The sequence below is a fragment of the Tursiops truncatus genome, chromosome 3 (genome assembly GCF_011762595.2).
Source record: "Tursiops truncatus isolate mTurTru1 chromosome 3, mTurTru1.mat.Y, whole genome shotgun sequence".
In the NCBI taxonomy this organism is placed as follows: domain Eukaryota; kingdom Metazoa; phylum Chordata; class Mammalia; order Artiodactyla; family Delphinidae; genus Tursiops; species Tursiops truncatus.
This window is the reverse complement of record NC_047036.1, coordinates 76,624,298-76,647,530: the sequence shown is the minus strand read 5'-3', so window position 1 is coordinate 76,647,530 and position 23,233 is coordinate 76,624,298. Positions and strand designations below refer to the sequence as shown.

The 23,233-nt window shown below is 38.9% G+C and overlaps 2 protein-coding genes across 15 annotated transcripts in view; one reads left to right on the top strand and one right to left on the bottom strand.

Annotated features, from left to right (window-relative positions):
• The window catches only part of ARSK (arylsulfatase family member K), a 41,191-nt gene extending 39,648 nt beyond the window's left edge, over positions 1-1,543 (bottom strand). The window contains exon 1 of the mRNA XM_019929683.3: positions 1,322-1,543. Coding sequence (XP_019785242.1) covers positions 1,322-1,459 — 138 coding nt within the window. The 5' untranslated portion in view covers positions 1,460-1,543. The remainder of the gene's footprint in view (positions 1-1,321) is intronic.
• SKIC3 (SKI3 subunit of superkiller complex) overlaps positions 1-23,233 on the top strand; it is a 158,268-nt gene that overhangs the window by 69,106 nt on the left and 65,929 nt on the right. For 5 of the 14 annotated variants that reach the window (XM_073802327.1, XM_033853030.2, XM_073802330.1 and 2 more), the window contains exons 5-12: positions 5,547-5,615; positions 9,960-10,050; positions 13,825-13,968; positions 15,053-15,144; positions 15,556-15,631; positions 16,157-16,297; positions 20,034-20,132; positions 20,240-20,348. In XM_073802327.1, the coding sequence (XP_073658428.1) occupies positions 9,961-10,050; positions 13,825-13,968; positions 15,053-15,144; positions 15,556-15,631; positions 16,157-16,297; positions 20,034-20,132; positions 20,240-20,348 (751 nt within the window). In that variant the 5' untranslated portion in view covers positions 5,547-5,615; position 9,960. Of the gene's footprint in view, positions 1-1,723; positions 1,912-1,936; positions 2,144-5,546; positions 5,616-6,529; positions 6,630-9,942; positions 10,051-13,824; positions 13,969-15,052; positions 15,145-15,555; positions 15,632-16,156; positions 16,298-20,033; positions 20,133-20,239; positions 20,349-23,233 lie in introns of those variants that run through there. The other 9 variants (XM_033853032.2, XM_033853031.2, XM_073802323.1 and 6 more) reach the window with 9 other exon arrangements.

Below are 23,233 nucleotides of genomic sequence, written 5' to 3'. Positions count from 1 at the left end.
CATAAGGTATCAGTCTGCATACAATATTTGTATACACAAATATATAAAAATCTATGTGCTTATACTATACTAAAAAATAAACCAAATATTTCAGTCATCTTCAGAAGTTTCTAGGATGTTTTGATGCACCACCCAGGTTCCCTTTTAGAGTGAAAGATTGCCTCTGCTGAAGAGAGTTGTCGTGCCCAAAATGGTGCCTCATTCTGGGAGCATTCCACAAGTAATGGCCATCCAACATGAGGGTACAAAGGCTTGGTCTCCTCACCACAAACGGAAACAGTTCTGAAGCATCATACTAGTTTGAGAACTACCCATAAGATCAGCTGAGGCCTCCAGTGAGACAGTGACAAAACTCAACTTCTCTCTGCACAGTCCTGCTTTCTTCCTTTCCCTTTGATCTCATGAGTACTCCCTAATAAACCTCTTTCATGTTACTCTCCAATATTGCCTGTTTCCTAAGTTTAGATAATCATAAAGATTACTTTAATATTCTCAGCAAACCCTATGGGTATATCCAGATTATGTAACTTTAATAATCACGGGTTAATCTATGAGGAAAGGCAATATAACATAATGATTAAAAGCACTCTTTGGTGCCAGACATGCTTAACACCAATAATCTATGTGACCACAGTAACACCCAGTCATAAAAAACTAATATTATAACTAGTAACCAAACATTTGTCCAAGCATTAGGTTTAATATCATGGATAATACTAAAAGTATCAGGTAATGTTGACAGTAGTATTCTTTTTAGTTGATGGCTTGGGAGAGTTACAAAAACTGTTTAAGTTTGGGATTAAACAGCAACCACAACAACACACATACACACACATACACAATTAATCTGGAATATGGGCGAGTGTCAAATTATGTCAACTAATGAATATAAATCAGACTAACAGGATTATCAGACACCTGAGTAATAAAAATAACGTTGACTGCTGGAAAGCTAACAGGCTTTTATGTTGAAATAGAATGTTATTTTTCCCCACAATTGAATCAAGCGGGGGTATGGATTGAAAGTTTATTAGTAGTGGTAAGATAATTTAGTGGGTCGAGGTCAGAAATTTAAAAAAATTTGCAAAGATGCTAATTGGAGTGCATCTTACTAAAGTATGTTTGTTTTACACGCATATCTATGTGGTGCACGTATGTGTGTACGGGGCCTCAAGGTAAAATGCATTTCTTACTTTGCATCAGGGTAAAACACGTTTGAAAGTCTCAGATTCTGCTCCCCAAAGCCAGCAGCACACGAAGGGCTGTGGGCCGGTCGCGGGTGTGTAGCGGGGCGCCCCCTCCCCTGCCTTTCCATACTTACGAAGGAGTCGCTCACGACTAGCACCACGTTAGGCGCATCTGGCCAAGCCTTAACTGCTCCCCGCCTCTGCCCACCTGCCCCAGGAGCTGGTGTTGCCAGCGCCGAGACTGCGACCAGCGCCACCCACAGCGGCAGCATCACGGGGAGTTGTTCTGGGAGCCCGGCCTCTGGGCGCTGGACCCTGCCCCTCCCCCTAGGAAGTTCCACCCGAGAAAAGGAGGGCGGCGATCGCAGAGATCGCAGTTCGGTTTCCTTCACCCATGGAACTACAACTCCCATGAGGCTCGGGCTGAGCACATGCGCAAAGGAGGAATTTCCTTTCTCGACTCACGTTAAGACCTTTTAATCAAATACCGAGCGAACTAAAACCCAGCCGTTTCCAGTCACGTGAGCGATGCCTGGGAAATGCGCATGCGCTCTGACTTCAGATTTGGCTTCTGCTGGAGAAGCATCTGTCCCAGGTTGGTTTTGGTCGCTGTCGCTTTTGCAGAAGTTGGAGCCGGTAGGCAGTTGAAATGTTACCTAGAGAGAGAAAGGATCAGGGGCCGAGGCTGCTTGTTTTGCGCAGAGCAAGCGTGGCTGAGTGTTAGGTGAGACCGTGAACTGGGAGATGATGAGGTGGCAGCGCGTCTGTCACTTAAGTTGGATTGGGCGGTTCTTTGTGGGGCCTCTGTCTGGACCGCCTAAGGTGCGATATGGATACCGGGTGGCGCCTCGAATACCTTCCTCCCAAGGATGTTTCTAGCCTGCCTCATCCTATTCGCCGCTTTGCCTGTGCAGTAAGGATTTATTGTGCTCTGGTGGGGTGAGGAGCGGGGCCTGGTAAGAAAAGTTTCATCTTCTATGTGGGGATAAGCTTAGGTGGACTTTACCTTCAGAGTGCGAGAGAGAAGCTGGATAGGTTCTCAGAGGGAGAAATGTTGGGCTGTGTGACGTGTTCGATTAACTGACGTAGATTCAGAATACCATTATTTGGCAGTGGTTTTGAAAAATCACTGGTCCTCTTGACTGTTGAACTCCTTTGGAGAAATCTGGAAGAAGCAGATTTCTGTCCCAGAGCCAGATTCCTGATTTCATTATTATAGTTTCAGGTATATAATTTGTGCCTCACATTAGTCGTTTCAGTATTTTGACAGGAAAAGGAGTTGTAGTATTTATTTACATAAAATCAACCTTTAATACTAATATTTGACAGTATTTTTTGCACACAGTAATTGTAAAAAGGACAGACCTTATTTATTTAACACTCATATGGTGCTTATTATGTGCTGGGTATTATACTATGCATTTATTGAGCACCTGTTTTGTGCCAGGTACTTTTACATGGAGTATTTTCTATAATCCTCACTTTCATCATTTTTCAGATAGGAAAGCTGAGACTTGGACAGGTTAAATGACCTGCCTAAGGTTACACAGGGAGCCAGTCTGAGTAGGACTTGAATTTGAGTAGTCCCTGCCCTAACTCATTGCCATGCTGTCTCTAATTAACTGCAAAATGTTATGCCATTCTAGTGATGTTAATCTCTGTTAGTGAAGCAGCATTGTTAATCGAGCAGCATGCTAACGATCTATGGGAGCAGACAAATATATAAACAATAGTACCTGACCGTAAGGAACTTACACTCTAGGGAAAAAAACAAAATAATAATACAGTATGAAAGGTAATATACATAGGGTCCCTCATGAACAGGCTATATTTCAAATATTTGTTTTGAGTTAATTTGGAATGTAGAACACATTTTACCATAGAAACAATGTTGACTGACATTTAGGTTCATAAAAATATATTTAACTTTATCTGTGGCATAGTATTGATTTTTGTAAACTATTTACTCTCTCTTACCTTGTTTTCACAGGACGTGTATTCTGAGTTTCCGGTCAGGATGACAGGAACACATCTTTTTCTTTCTCTCTGTCTCCTTGGCAGTGTCAGTGGGAGCAGGTGCTGTACTGGGTTGGAGTGAGATAGGTATTTTAGGGGCCCAGACATATAGCGCTGGAAAAATCTAAGAGACTTCTAGTCTTATTCTCATCTCACATTCAAGTTGTCGTACAATATTCCTCCCAAGTGGATTGTGCAGTCTGCGCCTTTTCATCTCCAGTGATGGGAAACACACTTCTTTCGAGGGGCCTGTGCCATATTTGTACAGGTTTAATTATTAAAAGTTCATATTTTGAGCTGCAGTCAGTCTCCCTCTACTTTTGATTGTTCATTAGTCCATTTACCTTCACTTTTACATGAATAATCTCTCCCTTTCAACAGCCCTTTTCAACTTCCCCACCATTTTTTTTTCCCCAGGTCTCCCCCAGTTCCTTCGGGTAATTATCATGTAATTTCAGGTTTGTTTGTTATTTGGTCACTCTTTTCTGGACATAAAGCATGTTTGCTAATCAGTAACTTACCCTGTCGGAAAAGGTACTTCTGAGTTGTTTGTGCACACCTTTCTGTGTGTACTTGTGTGTATCTAGTGTATTGTAGTGAGGGAGGGCTCCATTATGTGTATGTTTAGGTCATCAGTTAAAGATATCTACATTACGGGTTACCTGCTTTAGTGAAATACTTTGCGGTTCAGAAAAGTCTTCAGTTGAAAGTCTTGGTCTAGGTTTTGGCTCTTCATAGTTTTTTAATGCCCAGAATAACAGAAGCACTATATTCTGCCCTAAGTGTGCAGTTAGTGACTGTCTGGAACAAATTCAGTATTATCTTCACCTGCTGAAGAGACAGAATACATCTGTATAGAACATAAAGCATCTGTTAAGTTGCAGGCTTTAGTCTAGTATTTGTGTAATGACTAATTTGAAGGAGATACTTGCGTTTGATGATAGCTGTCTTTTGAAGAACATAAGCAAGAAGGTTGCTTCTTGAGAGATCAAGGAAGGAAGGATTGGGGATTTTAAATGTGTAGAGAAAGTATATAATAACCACTGTTGGTTAGGAATGGGAAAAAAGTGGTGAAGTTGATTGAGAGGGTGGTAGGAGATATGGACAACAGAACTAATAGCTGTTGTGTTCAGGTGTTCTGTCTATGTACATATCAGGTAAGTGATCTCGTTCTCACTTTACCAATGAGGAAATAGGCTTGGAGGTGAAGTAAGGTGCCCAAGATCTGCGGAGACTTGAATCCAGATCCATCTTTCTTGACTTGGTGGCTGGATATGGCAGAAGGAAGGGGCTGACAAAATCTGGGGCATTTTGTAAGAACAGAGTTGAAACAACTGAGTAAATCAGTAAAATTAGGTTGAGTGAGGAGGGTAATCATTTGTAGCTGGATGGCGGCTTAAAGAAGTTAGTGAAATGGGAAGTCAGGCTTTAACTTTTATTTTACCTCCTGACACCGTGTTTAACTTTTATTTTACTTTCCTACACGTTATTAGGATCACAGTACTTTCTCTTCTTACCAGTAAGACCCTTTTCTGTGGAACTAACCCTTCTATTTAAGTACGTATATCACTAGTACATGTCTTCATCCCTACCAGGTTCACCTAAATTTTGTTCATTTCCTAGTTCTAAAGTAGCATTTTTTCCATTTTTACTTTATTCAGTTTTTCAAAATACCTCCATTCTCTCCAGGAAGCATTCTAGATTAATTTTGTTTGACAGAATCTGTTCCAGAGATACCATCGAAAGATACTTAGAATTTGTAGTCGTGTAAAGTTTGTGTTAGTATTTCAGATGGCTATTTAGGTGGATTTTTAATACTTAAAAAAAAGTCTGCTCTATTTTATTAAATTACAAACTAGTCTAGTTGCGTCATATGGGCAACTTTTTTCATGTTTATAATTCCTTATGTGGCTTAGAACAAGATTCACTTTAGTGTAGTCAGCTTGCAGATTGTGAGTAAATAGTGCCCTTAACTGTCCTAGATTCAAAGCAAAGTAGCGTAGAAATAGGTGACATTCTCTTCTGGCTCAGTTTTTTATGTTGAAGTCAGTGTATTTTGAGTTTCTGTAATTTTTTTCTGAGTCTTTCTGATTTTTTATGATGTTCCTTTTACACCTTGTGACTATAGCAACACAGTTTAGACTGATTCAGAAATTTGGAGATTACAATTAGTGTCTCTTTGGGAAAGAAAAAAGATGGAAAATTTTACATAATTATTTCTCATGTTTTAAATTATGAATTATGAAAATTGAACCCGAGTCCGATGTTTTAAAAAATTCAATATGTTTTGGGTTGTGTATGTCATCTTTTTTATGTGCCTGTCTTATATTTTACTTATTTTAGATGGATAAACATTTAAGGAACAATCTGAAATTCAATTTAAAGAGAAGATAAAGTGATAACAGCTAAAAGGTAAGTGTCTAGAATGCTAAATAATAGGTAATTGGAGTCTACTTTTACTTAATGATTGTTTTCACTGATTCTTTTCAGAAGGAAGGTGTAATGGTGTAGGTTATGGTCATCACAAAGTACCTTTAGACTTTTGTAATTAGATTTAAAGGTATCATTTTTTGCTTTTCTGTAATTAACTTCCAGTGTCATTATTGTCACTATTTTTTAAATTATTCTTCTTATTTGTGCTTTGTGGAATCTTTGTATCTCCACAACTTAAGGTTGTGGAGGTAGCATAAGGTTCCATAGCTTTAGCTGGAGTGTGTGGGACATATCAGTACATCTACCTATGTTAGTTTTGAGGTATATCATTGTCTTTTGGCATGGTTTTCACTCTTTTTTTTTTAGATATAGTTATTGCTCTTTATGCTTGATTTGTTGAATAAAAACCCTTTTAGGTTGGTAGTAAAAAAAAACCTTCATTGAGTGAAAAGGTGCTACATGAACACTCTTATTTAAAAAAGTCATTGAGATTGAGGAGAAAAAATGGGAGGAGAGGTATAAGGGAAAATTGTGTGGGGCTGTGGAAAAATATTAAAGACACTTGTAAGAGAGCCAGAGTTTTCTCTGAAGTGTTGGAAGTGCTTGGAATAGAGGGAAGTATCCCAAAGAGAGGAATATGAGGTTACATAGACTCATTTTGGGTATTAGCTTTCCACTTTGTGAAAGGAAATGGGTTTGATGGTACCTAGTAGATGGTTAGTGTTCCTTAAAGCTTTGTCTAGAACATGAGTGGGTGAACCTCTTCCTTCTCCACACCACTTCCCAAAAAAGGGGAAGAAATTTTCAGGGCTAGAAAGCGGCAGATTGTTTTGTCTTTAAAAAAAATAATCTCCTGAAACTAATATTTATGTGTGTATATATATGTATTTTAGGTGCAGAGAGGGGGCCTCAGTGCTAGCTTATTATGCTAAATGCCAAATCAGATGAATAAGGAACAGGAGGAGGAGAATAGAGGATTCCACTGCAGCAAGTGTAGGTATAATTATATGTGGAGACATATAGAGATGTAGAAGGATATTGAACATTAGAACTGGTTACCAAGAGAAGAATGGAGTTTGTCTCATATGGTCTTTAAAAGTAACCTACTTATGGGCTTCCCTAGTGGCGCAGTGGTTGAGAGTCCGCCTGCCGATGCAGGGGACACGGGTTCGTGCCCCAGTCCAGGAAGATCCCACATGTGGCAGAGCGGCTGGGCCCGTGAGCCATGACCGCTAAGCCTGAGCGTCCGGAGCCTGTGCTCCGCAATGGGAGAGGCCACAACAGTGAGAGGCCCGCGTACCGCAAAAAAAAAAAAAAAAAAAAAAAAAAAAAAAGAAGTAACCTACTTAGAAGCATTTGACAGCTCCATGTTTGCTGCTCCATTTACATCCAAATTTTTCTGTCTCATTTTCAAGGTCTTCTGTAATCTGGTGCTCTACTTTACCTACCCAGCCTAATTTTCCTGTTCTTCAGCAAGTCCCTTCTGTTCCATTCAGCCTGGTTTCCTTATTGTTTCCTCCACGTGCCATGCTCATTCCTGTCTCTCCAACTTTGCTCGTGCAATCAGTGTCTCTGGCTGGAGTAGTTTTCCTTCTTCCCTCCATTCTCAAATCCTTTCTCCATCTAGTAGCTGTTAATTACTTCACCCCACACTTCTCTTCTCTGAACTCCTATTGCACTTGCACTCGTTATCCTTAATTTAGCATTTGATTCTTCAATGACTCATATGTCTTAGGTCTTTCTCTTGATTGAGATTGTAGTCTTTAGAGCAGAGGCCTTCCTTTCTGTTTCTTTTGTGTCATGTACAGCATATAGCTTGAGAGCTGCATAGCTGCATGTTGTTTTAGTGCTAGTTGGTTCTACTTTGTCCAGATGTGCTTTTACTCGTATGTTGGGTGATAGAAAAGATGGTGATCTTTATCCTGGAAAAGTTGCATTCTTTTTTTTTGCTTGGTCTTGTCTTAAAACTGCCTTTGTTCTTTTTTTTTCTTATAACTTAAAAAAATTTTTATTTATTTATTTTTGGCTGCATTGGGTCTTTTGTTGCTGTGTGCGGGCCTTCTCTGGTTGCGGTGAGCAGGGGCTACTCTTCCTTGTGGTGCATGGGCTTCTCATTGCCGTGGCTTCTCTTGTTGCGGAGCACCAGCTCTAGGCGCACGGGCTTCAGTAGTTGTGGCATGCGGGCTTCAGTAGTTGTGACTCATGGGCTCTAGAGCGCAGGCTCAGTAGTTGTGGTGCACGGGGTTAGTTGCTCTGCGACATGTGGGATCTTCCCGGATCAGAGCTTGAACCGGTGTCCTCTGCATTGGCAGGTGGGTTCTTACACTGTGCAACCAGGGAAGTCCCTCTTGATTTTTTTTTTTCCCTTGGATGCCTCTTTTTATCCCTTTCAGTTGGTCCAGATTAGTTATCATCATCATTGATGTTCTCTTCTTTTTAGTCTCAAGGTTTATCTACCAAAGATAACTTTGGTGTGAGAAATTTAAAGTGAAATCAGCATAGAAATTTGTTGCCTGCTCCAAACAAGATTTGTAGACTATAAAAAAAATCCTTCTCAAGTTTGCCTCTATAAATTTATGCCAAGATAATTTTAGGTAACAGAGCAATTTCTAAAATAAGAGCATATGAAATATGTTGCTTTAATTATCTAATTATTGTAACTACGGAAAAAGTCACTTTTCTGCCTATTTAGGAAATCTCGTTTTGGCTGTAGATAAATTGATATTATGATATCTTAATTTTTATATTATTTGAATCTAAAATTCCTTAAGTCAAAAGGATTGTTTTTTAAAAAAATTCCCTAGCTTCCTTTTTTTTTTTCTTCTTTTCCGGTACACGGGCCTCTCACTGTTGTGGCCTCTCCTGTTACGGAGCACAGGCTCCGGACACGCAGGCTCAGCGGCCACGTCTCACGGGCCCAGCTGCTCCGCGGCATGTGGGATCTTCCCGGACCGGGGCACGAGCCTGTGTCCCCTGCATCGGCAGGCGGACTTTCAACCACTGCGCCACCAGGGAAGCCCTCCGTAGCTTCTTAAATTTCTTTGATCTTGTACTTCTGCCTCAGCCTCTTTGGAAATAAAGGACTGTCTGTGTACCATGTCAGCAAGCCATCTTCTTGGTTCATTTTGCTGCCTTGAACATCAGTGGTCTATAATGACCTAATGTTTACCTAGCTTTGTTTTGCCTTCTTGAGATTAGAATTCAGTGGAGTGGGCAAAAAAATGTTTCTTTTTTCAACATCAAGTTGTAGTTGGATTTGACTGGTTTATTGGTAAACCAGAATAAGCTGTGAAATCTTAAGATATGTTTATTTAAAATTACATTAGTGTATCTTATATTTTAAGATTAAGTGAAGAAATACTTTGTCTACCAATTAAAATATCTGTCTATTTATGTTGGAGTTGAAATATCTTTTTATGGCTGAAATTAGTATATAGTCCTCTTGCATATTAAGTGCCTTCATTTAAGTGTGAACATTACATTTATTTCTCTTCAAAGAATACCATATTACAAAGAATACTATATTACTGTAATCCTAAAGTAATTCTTACTGTGAAGAAAGTTAATATCCTGATTTATATTTTGTAGAAACTAACATTAAAACAGAATGCTTTCTTAAACTCTTAACATCATAGTTACTGAAATTTGTTTGTGTTTGTGTTTTCACTCTGTGACTTAGACTGATTCTTCTTGCTTCGTGTAGAACTGGATTGAGCTTGGCATGTGTTTTCCATCCTGGCACATAAGATCATATGTGTTTTAACCTACTACATGGGGAGTGGTTATAATTCAAATAACAATTCAATTCAACAAATGTTTATTAATATATACAGTTTGTCAGATACTGGGTACTGAGGATGCAGCAGTTAGACAGCAACAACCCAACAACAACAGATAAAAATCCCTGCCTGCCTGGAACTTAACGTTCTGGTGGGGTTGGGGAACAGATAATAAATAAGATAAAGAAGTAAAATATATACTGATGTATTAGATGGTGACAGGTGCTTTGAAGAAAAATAAATGCAGTGTTCAGGAGATTAGGGACTATTGAGTGGTTGGGAGTTGGGGGAAGGAAGTGTCGACACTTAAAATAGTGTGGCAAGGGAAGGTTTCATTGAGGAAGTGACATTTGAGTAAAAATCTGAAGAGATGATCTGGTTTTATGTTTTTTAAACATAAGATATATTTATTTTAGGGGAAAGAATGTTCCATGTAGAAGGAATTACATGTTCCTTTTTCAGAGGTTAAGTTTGTTAAATTTGTTGGAACTGTTGCAGTAGGCAGGTCTCACTGTAGATTCATTCAGGCTTTTTGTTTTGACAGCATGTCCAGCAAGGAAGTAAAGACTGCTCTAAAAAATGCTAGAGATGCAATCAGAAACAAAGAATACAAAGAAGCTTTGAAACATTGTAAGGTAACCAGTATTTTTTTCTTCCACAATAAAAATGTTACCCGATTATGAGCATCACTGATTTGTAATGTGAATCCCTTACTGTCTAAATACAACAAAAGTAGTCAGGCTTTTTGAGTAGGACCGTCCCAGTGGCTGTGCCAGGACAAGCCGCTTGTGCCACTTCATTTCGTCTCCCTCTGTGTTGGTAACTTACCAAAGCCAAGTTCTCAAAACCTGAATGTCTCTTAGGTGTTTTTTGATGGGTTGTACTGCGAAACACTATTGTATCTTAAAGTTTTTGTTCTTTAATGGTATGTGGACATTTCAATTCTGTTTGGTTTGTGGATGGGAGAATCAAGATTCCAAAGTTCCTTTCTATGCTGATGGGGATGTTCCAGTCCAGAGGGAGAACTTGAAGGTGCAGGAGGGATGCAGAGTAGTGCTAGGAGTGAAGTCCCTGGGAAGGTGGGTGAAGATGGGATCAGAGCGTGAGAGGAGGGCCTTTGATACTTCTTCCATCTTAACAGAAGGGAAGATAGCTGTCAGGTTTGCAGATTTGGGGGTGGGAAGATAAATGTTCCCCTCTGATGGCTTCTATTTTCTTAATGAAGTGTAACCTGAGGATGGAGGAGGAGTTGTATAGGAGTTTTGAGACAAAAGAAGGTATGAAATAGTTGTCATTTATAGTGAGGAAAGAAACTTACTAGTAAGGATTAGAAAGCTTAGGAGGCCCTAATGAGTATCCATTTGAGATTTCATGTCATTAAAGTGAAATCGGTAAACTCAGCTGTGTAGTCTCTTCCTTTGTGTTAAACTTCTCAGGCTTGGCGATGGGCATGATGGAATTCAACTGTGGGTAGTAAGAAAGTTGAGGGGAAAGAGAGGCCAAGGAGTTGAGGATGTTTGCAAGGGAGTGATAATAGTGATTGGTCATGGAGTCAAAGATGGGAAAGGAGAGGTAAGAATTGAGCAGTGGGGTGACAATGCAAAGGGGGTGAGGTAAAAAAAAATTGGACATAACAGAGGTTAAAGAATTGTTACCATTACAGTGATTGAACTGGGAGGATAGGAGAGGTGCATACTGGAAACCCAGGTTTTGGATGGCTGAGTAATGCTGAGGCTAAGTAACTGGGAGGCCATGGCATTCATTGGGTCGTCTGCATGAATGTTAGAATGATTAAAGGAATTGAAGTGGAGGGGAAGAATACAGTATTTTCACTGAAGGAAAGGGGAGTTCCTAGGAGGCTGGTAGATGGTAGCAACAAGAAGGATATTTTTTGTAGTATAGCCAGATGGCTTGACCTTCAAAAGTACTGGGGTTTTTTTGGGCTTCCCTGGTGGCGCAGTGGTTGAGAATCCTCCTGCCGATGCAGGGGACACAGGTTCATGCCCCGGTCCAGGAGGATCCCACATGCCACGGAGCGGCTGGGCCCGTGAGCCATGGCCGCTGAGCCTGTGCGTCTGGAGCCTGTGCTCCGCCACGGGAGAGGCCACAACAGTGAGAGGCCCGCGTACCGCAAAAAAAAAAAAAAAAAAAAAAGTACTGGGGATTTTGAAGGAGGGAGGAGTAGAGGAAGAATGTAGGTATCAGTGTGAGCAAGGAGAACCCTTTCCTCACCTGCTGGTTGGTGGTATGTGGGATGTTCGAGAAAAGAAATCAGCTGCAGCAAGTAAGATCTGTAGGGGAATAGCTGAGTTTTGTTGAGGCAGAACTTGGTACAGTTAAAAGAAAGATTGAAAAGAGAGAGGGCCCTTGGCTGTCCAGATTGGGAGTTCCAGAGGTTACAATAAAGAGTTTAGACAGTGGGAGGGAGAGAATTGGGTAAGATTGGGGGAAATAAATACATAACAGTATAGGATGAGAGCCTTAAGGGGTGAAGGATGCCCTTGTGAGGTTAGGTTTCTAGTGGTGACTGAGCCCAGCAGGGATGGAGACCACGACAGGACTAATCCTGATATGGAAGAAGGTGGGCAGTCTGTTTAAACGGGGAGAGAAGAAGGAGGAGTGGGAGGGGAGGGACTGTTTCCTTCAGCACTAGGCTGATCTAACTACTGCACATCTGAATCTGCTTTTATTATATACAGCAGCGCCATAGCACTCTTCTTTGTGATTCAGACATGAATTCCTATAATTTATGCCGTAGAGACTCAAATGGGAAGCAAAGATGGGGAGCTAGTCAGTGGCAAATGTATGATTACTTATGTGTAGTAACCAGAGGGTTGATTGAGACTAAAGGAGAGTTTTAGTGAAGAGATTAGTGTATTGGCTGGGTCTTGCCTGATGTATCACCCTGTCTGCCTGTGTGCCTCTATAACCCAGTACAATCATCCCTTCAGGGAGCCTCCTCTGACTTGTGTGGATGGAGTTTGGAGTCAGATACTCTTTTCTTCACACTGTTTCAGCACTCCATGCTTGCTTTCACTACATTGTTATAATTATTTCCTTAAAAGTCTGTTTCAGATTCTGAAAACCTGGTCATCAGGCAGATAGCCAGTCCTTACTGATTGTGAGTTGACTATGGCATTTATCATTTGCTCAGCAGTTATGTGCCAGTCATTGCTCTTGGTGCTGGGGACAGAAATGTTAATAAGGCCCCAGTATTTGGAGCTTAGCTTTGGTGGTTACCTCATCGTTGCTGGTTTTTTGGGAGGTAGTATTATGGGATAGAATGGAGCTTGTGCTGCATATTGGTGACAGATTGCTAGGACTGCTATGTGGATGCACAAAAGCCTAATAATCTGACTGCTTCAACTCCTGGAAATGTTCTTATTTTCTCTAGAATATGTAAAACCTTAAGAGCTAATTTCATTTTAGCTGCTAGTTTTTTCTTTCACTAGAACATCTTTGCTTTCTGTTTCAAACTATTTTACCTTAGCAAGTAGTTGTTACTTCTGAAAGCAGCTCTGCATATAATTTTTATTCTAGTTGATAGGTGTTGTTTAAACATTCATTGCCACTATTTATTTATTTACTTATTTATTTTTGGCTGCTTTGGGTCTTTGTTGCTGTGTGCAGGCTTTCTCTAGTTGCGACGAGTGGGGGCTACTCTTCGTTGCGGTGCGCAGGCTTCTCATTGCGGTGGCTTCTCTTGTGGCAGAGCACGGGCTCCAGGCGCACAAGCTTCAGTAGTTGTGGCACGTGGGCTCAGTAGTTGTGGCTCATGGGCTTAGCTGCTCCGCAGCACGTGGGATCTTCCTGGACCAGGGCTCAAAACCGTGTCCTCTGCATTGGCAGGCGGATTCTTAACCACTGTGCCACCAGGGAAGTCCCGCCACTATTTATTTTGAACATATTTAGTACAGTCACACTGGAGTCAACCTTTCTTAGCGTATAATTTCAATGAAAAAAATCTGTTAAATATGGAGAGATGTTATAGTGAAGGAAAATATGGGAATTGGATAAGGTGAAATGATATGGAAAATAGTTTTGTGAGGGACTAGCAGCAGTGTGGCATGGAGGCAGGCAGGATGGTTGGGTGGTAAGAATGATCTTATTGTTCTTTTTATACTCAGTATTCTCAAGGGACAGAGGGAGGCATTTGGTAGAGGCATCAGGAGTACTTGGGCAGCTTTTTAAAAATATACCTCATATTTCATACCCCTTACAGTCACTGATCCAGTCCAACTCCCTCTCCCGGAGGAAACTGAAGACCACAGGGGTTAAGTGATATTCTTAAGATTGTCCATTTAGTGGTAGATCCAGATTTCCTGAGTCCTAGGTAGACTGTCTTTTGATTATTGTTTGTCCATGAGCTTCCAAAATTTAATTACCTTCTCTTTTAATTTTTTAATCAGACAGTGTTAAAACAAGAGAAAAATAACTATAATGCCTGGGTTTTTATTGGTGTTGCTGCAGCCGAGCTAGAACAACCTGATCAGGCCCAGGGTGCCTATAAGAAAGCTGCTGAGCTAGAGCCAGACCAATTACTAGCTTGGCAGGTACGTAGACATTTTTATTTACTATGTTATAGGAAAGAACTTTTTCCCATTTTTCAAAATACAGCTAACAGCTTTGCAATTTAGCATTTAAACCTCCATTTACTCAGAATAAGAAAAAAAAATTAAATTTATTGATCTTCTAAACCTGAAAATTAGTTGAAAAAAAAAAGGTGCCAAGAATGCTGTTTACCACTATTTAATCTCCAATCCAATGGATTATTTCCAAATGTTAGGACAGAAATTGAAACATGATTATATAAATCTCCAACTTAATTATATGTGCATATTAGAGACTTATGAAGAATATTCTTTATGCTTACCTGAGAGAAAAGAAATGTATATTATGTTTTTAAAATATGTTTTTGAAAATGAAATAATATAAAAAATTTGAAATTCTATGTCTCTGAGTACTAGTTAAATTCCTTCTTCTCATTTAATGGTCTTCGTGGTTTTTACTTGGCTTCTCCAGCTTTTTCATATTTAATAACTGTTTCATATCTCAATCACATCTTGGAAACTATGATTAATAGGGGTAGTAGGCTCTGGAGAACATGAACCTGTTTGTCTCAGGTTTACATGAACAGCAACATGAGTAGGGTTATCTAGTAACATCTCCCTAATGCCAGCTTTTATTATGTACTGATTGGTTTAGGATATCTGATCTTTATTTGAAGCAAAAATGACAATTTCCAAAGACTACTTGGATTTTTCTTGTTTGACCATGTGAAAGTAGTGTCACATGGTAACGTCTTAGGTGTTAAGATTGCATAATAATTATTAAAAGGTATTTTTTTTATTGTGGAACACTTCAAGTATATTTTCAAAAGTGAAGAGAATGGTAAAATGAACCCCTCTATGTCCACCATCCAGCTTCAGTAAAAACTCACTCATGGCCAGTATTTTTTCACCTACTCCCTCCTACCCCCAGTTATTTGGAGGCACATCCCAGACATTTTATTTCATCTGTAAATTATAATAATCTCTATCATAAATAATCTTCATAGATTGTCAGTTTATTTAGCAAAACAAACATGAGCACACTAGATATCTTTGGAAGAATAATCTCTGTTGTTTCCTCTTTTAGGGGTTAGCAAGCTTGTATGAGAAATGTAATCACATAAATGCTAAGGATGACTTACCTGGTGTTTACCAAAAGCTCCTGGATCTTTATGAAAGGTAATCAATATGTGAGGAAAGGCTAGTTTCTTTAATGGCTTGAATTAGAATAAAACTGATTCAAAATTATATGGAAGTACTCCGGACATTTACTGGGAATTGTGAATCATTTTTCTTTCAAACTGTTGTTACAGAATCTCTTGATTATGATTGAAACACTAATCGTAAGGGGATTGACTTATTTGAGAACTTTGATATTATTTTTAGTCAATATAATAGAAGATAATATTTCTTAAACCTTTTCTTTTTTATGAGATGCTCATTTTATAAAATTTTACTGTAGTGTGATAGAGGATATGTTCTAATTTAAAATAGTGCCTAACATTATTTTGGGGATATTTTAATTTTTGTGTCTTAAGTCCTCAGTTGTATTCATTAATCAGATTCAAAATCCTTTTCTTCTATTCTAAGTGTTGACAAACAGAAGTGGTGTGATGTCTGTAAGAAACTTGTGGATCTGTATTACCAAGAAAAGAAACACGTAGAGGTTGGTTAATGATTTGCTGGGGTAGTAGATTTCTTTTAATAAAACCATTATTAAAAGAAAGCTTTCCTTTAGCTTAAGGAAAAATTTAGAAAATTAATTGTAGTGTGGTATCAAAACAAATCACAGTGCTTTGAAAACTGTAACTTGGAATTCAAATTTCAGGTGTCATTATTTCCAGACTTTTTTGAAACTGGGCAGGGATAAATAAAATAAGTAAAAATATCATCTGTAGAATTTATTGTCCTGTTTGTGGTGTGCGACTCCTGATGCTGTAGGTTATGAAGATTGGGGCATGTAGTCATTATCCCTGTATGTACTCTGGTATCTCAGTCATACTTGTAATATAAGCACTATGTGGACGTGCCCAATCATCTTATTTTTTATGGAATTCATAATAGATGGAGTTCTGTGCTTTTGCTATTTTTGTGTATTAGCAGATAAAAATATTTTTACTTATAGATTTAAAATTTTTTAATAGCACTTTAGTATTTTAGATAAAGTAACCATTTTAAATCTCCCTGATAGGTGGCCCGAACATGGCACAAATTGATAAAGACACGGCAGGAAGGAGGTGCGGAAAACCAAGAACTTCATCAGCTATGGAAGAAATTGACCCAGTTGCTGGCTGGGAGTACTGAGCATCAGAATAATGAGACCCAACAATTGGTACTAGCCATTTATTCCCCACAATTTGTGTCATGAAAGTTGATCATTTAGTTGAATTCAGAAAATGGAAACATAACAATATGATACAGAAAAGTACTGTATGTCAGACTAGATATTTTATAAATGTTCAGTTTTAAATTCATAGAAGCTCTTCCTGATAAAATCAGAACTACAGGCCTACAGTTTCATACTAAGTCTGGACAGAGTGGAAATAATATTCAGGGTATCAGAATTTTACTTCCTTGTATTCATAAGAATTCACAATAAATCAGTTACTTAATCACTGTAAAAAAAAGATACTATGAAATTGGCTTTTGCAAAACTGCTATAATTTCTAAACAGTTGTACCTTAAAGGTGTGTTTCTTTATATTTATGAACTAAGAGTACTAAATTACTTTCAGATTTAACAGTTCAACTAGAGTATTTTATTTACTTATTTATTTAACTTTTTGTTGGAGCATAGTTGATTTACAGTGTTGTGTTAATTTCAGATGTACAGCCAAGTGAGTCAGTTATACGTATTATATATATATAGCCACTCTTTTTTAGATTCTTTTCCCGTATAGTTCATTACAGAGTATTGAATAGAGTTCCCTGTGCTTTACAGTAGGTTCTTATTAGTTATCTGTTTTATATATAGTAGTGTGTATATGTCAATCCCGATCTCCCAATGTATCTCTCCCCTGCCCTTTCCCCCCTGGTAACCATAAATTTGTGACATACATCTGTGACTCTATTTCTGTTTTGTAAACAAGTTCATTTGTACCATTTTTTAAAATTCCACATGTAAATGATATCATATGATATTTGTCTTTCTCTGTCTGACTTACTTCACTCAGTTTGACGGTCTCTGGGTCCATCCATGTTGCTGCAAATGGCATTGTTTCATTCTTTTTTTATGGCTGAGTAATGTTCCATTGTGTATATATATATATGTACACTACATCTTCTTTAGCCATTCCTCTGTTGATGGACATTTAGGTTGCTTCCATGTCTTGGCTATTGTAAATAGTGCTGCAATGAACATTGGGGTACATGTATCTTTTCAAGTTGTGGTTTTCTCTGAGTATATGCCCAGGAGTGGGATTGCTGGGTGATATGGTAGTTTTATTTTTAGTTTTTAAGGAACCTCCATACTATTCTCCATAGTGGCTGCACCAATTTACATTCCCACCAACAGTGCAAGAGGGTTCCCTTTTCTCCACACCTTCTCCAGCATTTATTGTTTGTAGATTTTTTGATGATGGCCATTATGATCCGTGTGAGGCGATACCTCATTGTAGTTTTGATTTGCATTTCTCTAATAATTAGTGGTGTTTAGCATCTTTTCATGTGGTTTTTGGCCATCTGTATGTCTTCTTTGGAGAAATTTCTATTTAGGGCTTCTGCCCATTTTTGGTTTGGGTTGTTTGTTTTTTTGATATCGAGCTGTATGAGCTGTTTGTATATTTTGGAGCTTAATCCCTTGTTGGTTGTAGAGTATTTTATTTAGAGTATTTATATTTCGTATTTAGAGTACTTATACCTAGAAATATTTCTTTTTTTTTTTTTTGTGGTACGCGGGCCTCTCACTGTCACGGCCTCTCCCATTGCGGAGCACAGGCTGCGGACGCGCAGGCCCAGCGTCCATGGCCCACGGGCCCACCCGCCCCGTGGCATGCGGGATCCTCCCGGACCGGGGCACGAACCCGCGTTCCCTGCACCGGCAGGCGGACTCCCAACCACTGCGCCACCAGGAAAGCCTGAAATATTCTTTTTTAATGTACACATTTTCAAGTAATTGAAAAGACTTTTTAAAAGACTTAAAAAAACCTATTGGTTTTGAACCATAATTGGAAAATATTTTCATCATTCTATTTTTTATATTTGTAAGTTTAAAAGTAAACTTAATTTCATATTATAGTAAATAAACACTCAATGTACACTTGCTAAATTTAATAGAATTTTTAAATGTGAACAATTATAGACTCCATATAGGATTCGAAGCTCATTTCTTTATACGTTCGTTCATTTGTTCACTCATTAATTTGTTCCTTTAATTAGAAAATATTTATGGAGAACCTATTACTATATGTCAGGCATGTCCTAAGTGGTAGGAATAAAAACATGAGAATAAGATTTGCATTTGTTTTTGTATTGGTTTATCTGTGTATAGATTCAGTTGTGGAAAAAAATTGAACGTTGACAAAATTAGGTGATTTATTAACTTCTTTTAAACCATGTCTTCATATTATGACTTATTTCCTTAAAATAGTATCAGTTACCAGGATATCAAACACATGTCAAAATAAGTAAAAATATTTTGAATTATCTACACTATACTCCTCCATGAAAGAGAACTAATTATACTTATCATTTTAAGAATTGATTTCTAATTGTTAAATAGGATAAAAGGATTTTTTTGGGGGGAGGGTTATTTTTACCTTGAATGCTAGTGATACTCTGCCTTATTTAAGTCTGTTCAGAAAAAAATGTATCACATATTTACCACGTGGATTAATTTCATTACTATTTTTTTTAAACGTGTTATGCTAGACTGTTTGTTAGGCTTCTTTTTTTTTTCTTTATTTGCAAGATCATTAAACTTTATTAGCACAGTAAAATTTTACTTATTTATACAGACTTTATGCCATACCTTAAAATGAAAATTTGAGGTGGTGAACTGTATTATGAATTTTTATTATAAAGTCATGGAAATTCATTTTGAAAAATGTAGAACTTACGTAACCAAATGAATGGTATTCTTTATTTTTATTATATATTTTTAAAAAATATTTATTTTTGGCTGCATTGGGTCTTCGTTGCTGTGTGCGGGCTTTCTCTAGTTGCGGTGAGTGGGGGCTACTCTTTGTTGCGGTGCATGGGCTTCTCATTGCGGTGGCTTCTCTTATTACAGAGCACGGGCTCTAGGCATGTGGGTTTCAGTAGTTGTGGCTCGTGGGCTCTAGAGTGCAGGCTCAGTAGTTGTGGCTTACAGACTCTAGAGCGCAGGCTCAGTAGTTGTGGCGCACGGACTTAGTTGCTCCGTGGCATGTGGGATCTTCCTGGACCAGGGCTCGAACCCCCCGTGTCCCCTGCATTGGCAGGCGGATTCTTAACCTCTGCGCCACCAGGGAAGTCCCATGAATGGTATTTTTTAAAGTGCTTGCCTTGGATTTTGGTATTGCTGTCCTTGCTGAGGAAATATTTAGGAGGCTTCTTTTGGAATTTTCTTCAAAGTCAGTTAATAATACTATGTAAGAAGAATGATTTCATGATAGTTCAGTCATATCTCTGGTTTTTTACCAAAAGTATAACTTAATAAAAATTTTTTTTTTGAGATTGAAGATTTGCTATCCTGAAGATGTTCCAAAGACTGTGCTGGTGATTTCAGAAGAGATGTTTTAAAAGTGATCTGAGCAGTAACAGCTACACTAACATATGAGACTGTACCTCTCAACTAGTTAGTAGGGAGCAGCAAGCACTTACAAGAATGTTTTGTTAAATTAATGTCGCTAATTCATAGTTATCCCTTATTAGTTCAGTGCAGTCTGCCGGCCAATTGGAGTTAGATGTATTCCAAACTTAATTATACATTTTTTTCCTCATTGAAATTGTAGGGCCAGACAATAAAACACATTTGCAGTTACTAGTTAAGGGTATGGTTTGTATAAGTAAGTCTTTTGTGTTCAACTGTTTATTGTATTTGTCATTTAAGTGTGCTAAAGATAATAGCTTTTTGTGTCTTTGTTTCAGCTATTAACTGCTTTTGAGAATGCACTGGACTTATCAGATAAGATTCCTAGTGAAGATCACCAGGTGCTTTATAGACATTTCATTCAATGTTTATCCAAAGTAAGTTGATTTTTAAAATCTCTAACGTGACTTTCTATTCTAATTAGGAAAGTGCTCACAAGTATATTTTTCTGCTACTCACTTTATTTTACTTTTATATTTTCAAGTTTCCTCATGAGACTGCTAGGTTGAAGAAGGCTTGTGAAGGAATGATAAACATCTATCCTACTGTACAGTATCCATTAGAAGTGCTTTGTTTGCATTTAATTGAAACAGGTAATTTATTCTTTGTTATATTGTGTGTCCCAGAGGTGTGAGAGTGATGTTGCTATGAATCAAAAATTGTTTTAGTGCCCGTTGTGTGTAAGGCATTGTTTCAGTATTTCTGGACATGAGAGGAAGTACAATATGTATTCTTCGTGCACATGAAAAGGCTAAGAAATACAGGAAGGTATAGTGACACAGACGAATTATGAGCTACTGAGTTTATTGTTGATCAGTGAAGTATTTTTGAAGGTAAGAATTGAAGAAGGTCTTGAATTTTCCACAGAAATTAGATGAACAGGAGAAGGTGAAAGATACGCCACATGGCATGAGCAGAGGAATGGGACTAGGTGTGGTTTTGGGGAATAGTAAAATAGTTCTATTTGCTGTAGGAGAAAGAATAACTAAGATATATTTTGATTAAGTAAGTTAGACTGTATTACACAGGGATGTGAATGTCATGCAAAAGATTTTGTGAAAGATTAACATTCTCAGTGTTGATGTTATGTGGTATGTCAATGTCACAATGACATTGTTACAAATACTATAGTATGATAAAGTAATGAAGTTTGTGAATGATCTACTTTTTTAATTAAACAGAGCAGATTCAAGTCAGAGAGTGTGTCTTAGTGTATGCTTCATACTGTTGCTTCTTTGTGTACTTTTGTTGGGGGAAGAGAGAGAAGTGATGGCAGCTAGCCTTCTGGGAGTTGCCAAAACTTGTAGCTGTGGATATCCTGTGCTTGTCAGTTTACAGGATGTTGACCATATTGGTTTTCACAACAGCTGCTGTCTGTTTTGCCAGTGTCTGTGCTGAATAGGTGTTTTAAAAAGAATTTGAATATCATTCCTGTCCATTCCTGTATTCACCCGATAGGAATATAATTCATAGAAGTCAGTCATTGGAATGGAAATAACAGTACCAGCACCAGTGTGGTAGTGATTGTAAATTATTGCAGAGCTTTCCTAATCCATTTAAGTTTTTTTCACTTTGTTGCTAAATGAGTATAGACATGGGAATGCTTTGTATGTTAATGACCATCGCATGTTTCATAATTGAAAAATGGTTGAAAACTACTGCTTGAGATAAATGAGGGAAAATTCCTGTTACAAAAGTCTCATTGCACTTATCTTGGCTCTCCCCACTCTAACTTTCCCTTGTAAGTCCAACTTGTACTTTTTTCCCCCGGTGTCTGAACTAAAGTCCAGAACTCTTCAGTTTTGGATTTTTTTATGGTGAGAAGTAAGCAGACCCCCTTTTCCTTACTTTAACTGAGTCAAAGATACACGTGCAAGAGCAGTTTTCACTAACATGAGAAAACATTAAAAGTGTTGTAGTGAGTAGATTTATGAAGTATAAAATCTTAAACTAATATGGTGTGCAGGATAGATTGTACAGAAGATAGACTAGATTGGGTAGAATAAGTGATGCTAGGAATGAATGAACTATAGGAATGAATGAACTGGGAATATGGTAGCAGCAATTGAAAGTAACAGGTGAATGCAAAAATGGAAGAGATTTCTTAGAGGTGAAGGGAGGGAGAAATCAATTTTAACTTTCAACTCTCCTGAAAAGTTGCACTAATATGGAATGATGGTTTGTACGAAAGGTAAGTTGTTGAGAGGAGCTGTTAATGGGCATTCAGAGGGAAATGATCATCAGGGTTTGCCCGTGAGAGATCAACAAGGTTTAGAAGCCGTTTGCGTGTACATGAAAGTGAATGGAGTGGATGACTTCAGAGGATGCCTGAAGGGCGGAAAGGTGAAAACTGTACCTTGGGCAGTGTTGGCTGCCTTGAAGGGAAAGGGAGGAAGAGGGGGAAGAGGGGATGGAGGACAGAGAAGCGAAGAGGGTCAGAGAGGAAGGTGGGGGAGCCGATGCAAAGCAACACGGAAGGCAAGGAAAGAGCATTTCAGAAAGGAGGTCTGTCTTGAGAGATTGAGCAACTAATTTTATGATTAGGAGGCCTTTAGTAGGGCTGTCTTTTTTTTTTTTTTTTTTCTTTTTTTGCGGTACGCGGGCCTCTCACTGTTGTGGCCTATCCCGTTGCGGAGCACAGGCTCCGGACGCGCAGGCTCAGTGACCATGGCTCATGGGCCCAGCCGCTCTGCGGCATGTGGGGATCTTCCCGGACCAGTGCAGGAACCTGTGTCCCCTGCATCGGCAGGCGGACTCTCAACCACCACGCCACCAGGGAAGCCCAGGGCTGTCTTTTTTAATCAAAGTGATTGAATTGGAACTTAGAATACAGCAATGGGAAAAGAGTAGGAAGAAATGGTTAGCAGGTATAAAAAGAAGCAATCCAGGGACGGACTGACTTCATTTAAGGGAGAAGAGGAGGAAGTGTGAGAGTGGGATAGTAGGCTTTTAGAGGAGAAAGAGAATTGCAGTAACTCTTCTGGCAGGAGAGTTTCAAGAAGAAAGTGCTAGTTAATGTTATGGACGTTGCCTTGAGGTCAAGGAGGAAGAGGCATGTTAAGAGACTTTCAGTACAGGAAGCATGCTTATGATTTTTTTTTTAATTAATTAATTTATTTTTGGCTGTGTTGGGTCTTCGTTGCTGTGCGCGGGCTTTCTCTAGTTGCAGCGAGCGAGGGCTACTCTTTGTTGTGGTGTGCGGGCTTCTCATTGCGGTGGCTTCTCTTGTTGCAGAGCACGGGCTCTAGGTGCGCGGGCTTCAGTAGTTGTGCCTCGCAGGCTCTAGAGCACAGTCTCAGTAGTTGTGGTGCACGGCCTTAGTTGCTCCGCGGCGTGTGGGATCTTCCCAGACCAGGGCTCGAACCCGTGTCCCCTGCATTGGCAGGCGGGTTCTTAACCACTGCGTCACCAGGGAAGACTTCTATGATTTTTTTTGTGTGTGTTTTTTTGTTTGTTTTCCTCTAATAGGAAGCATAGT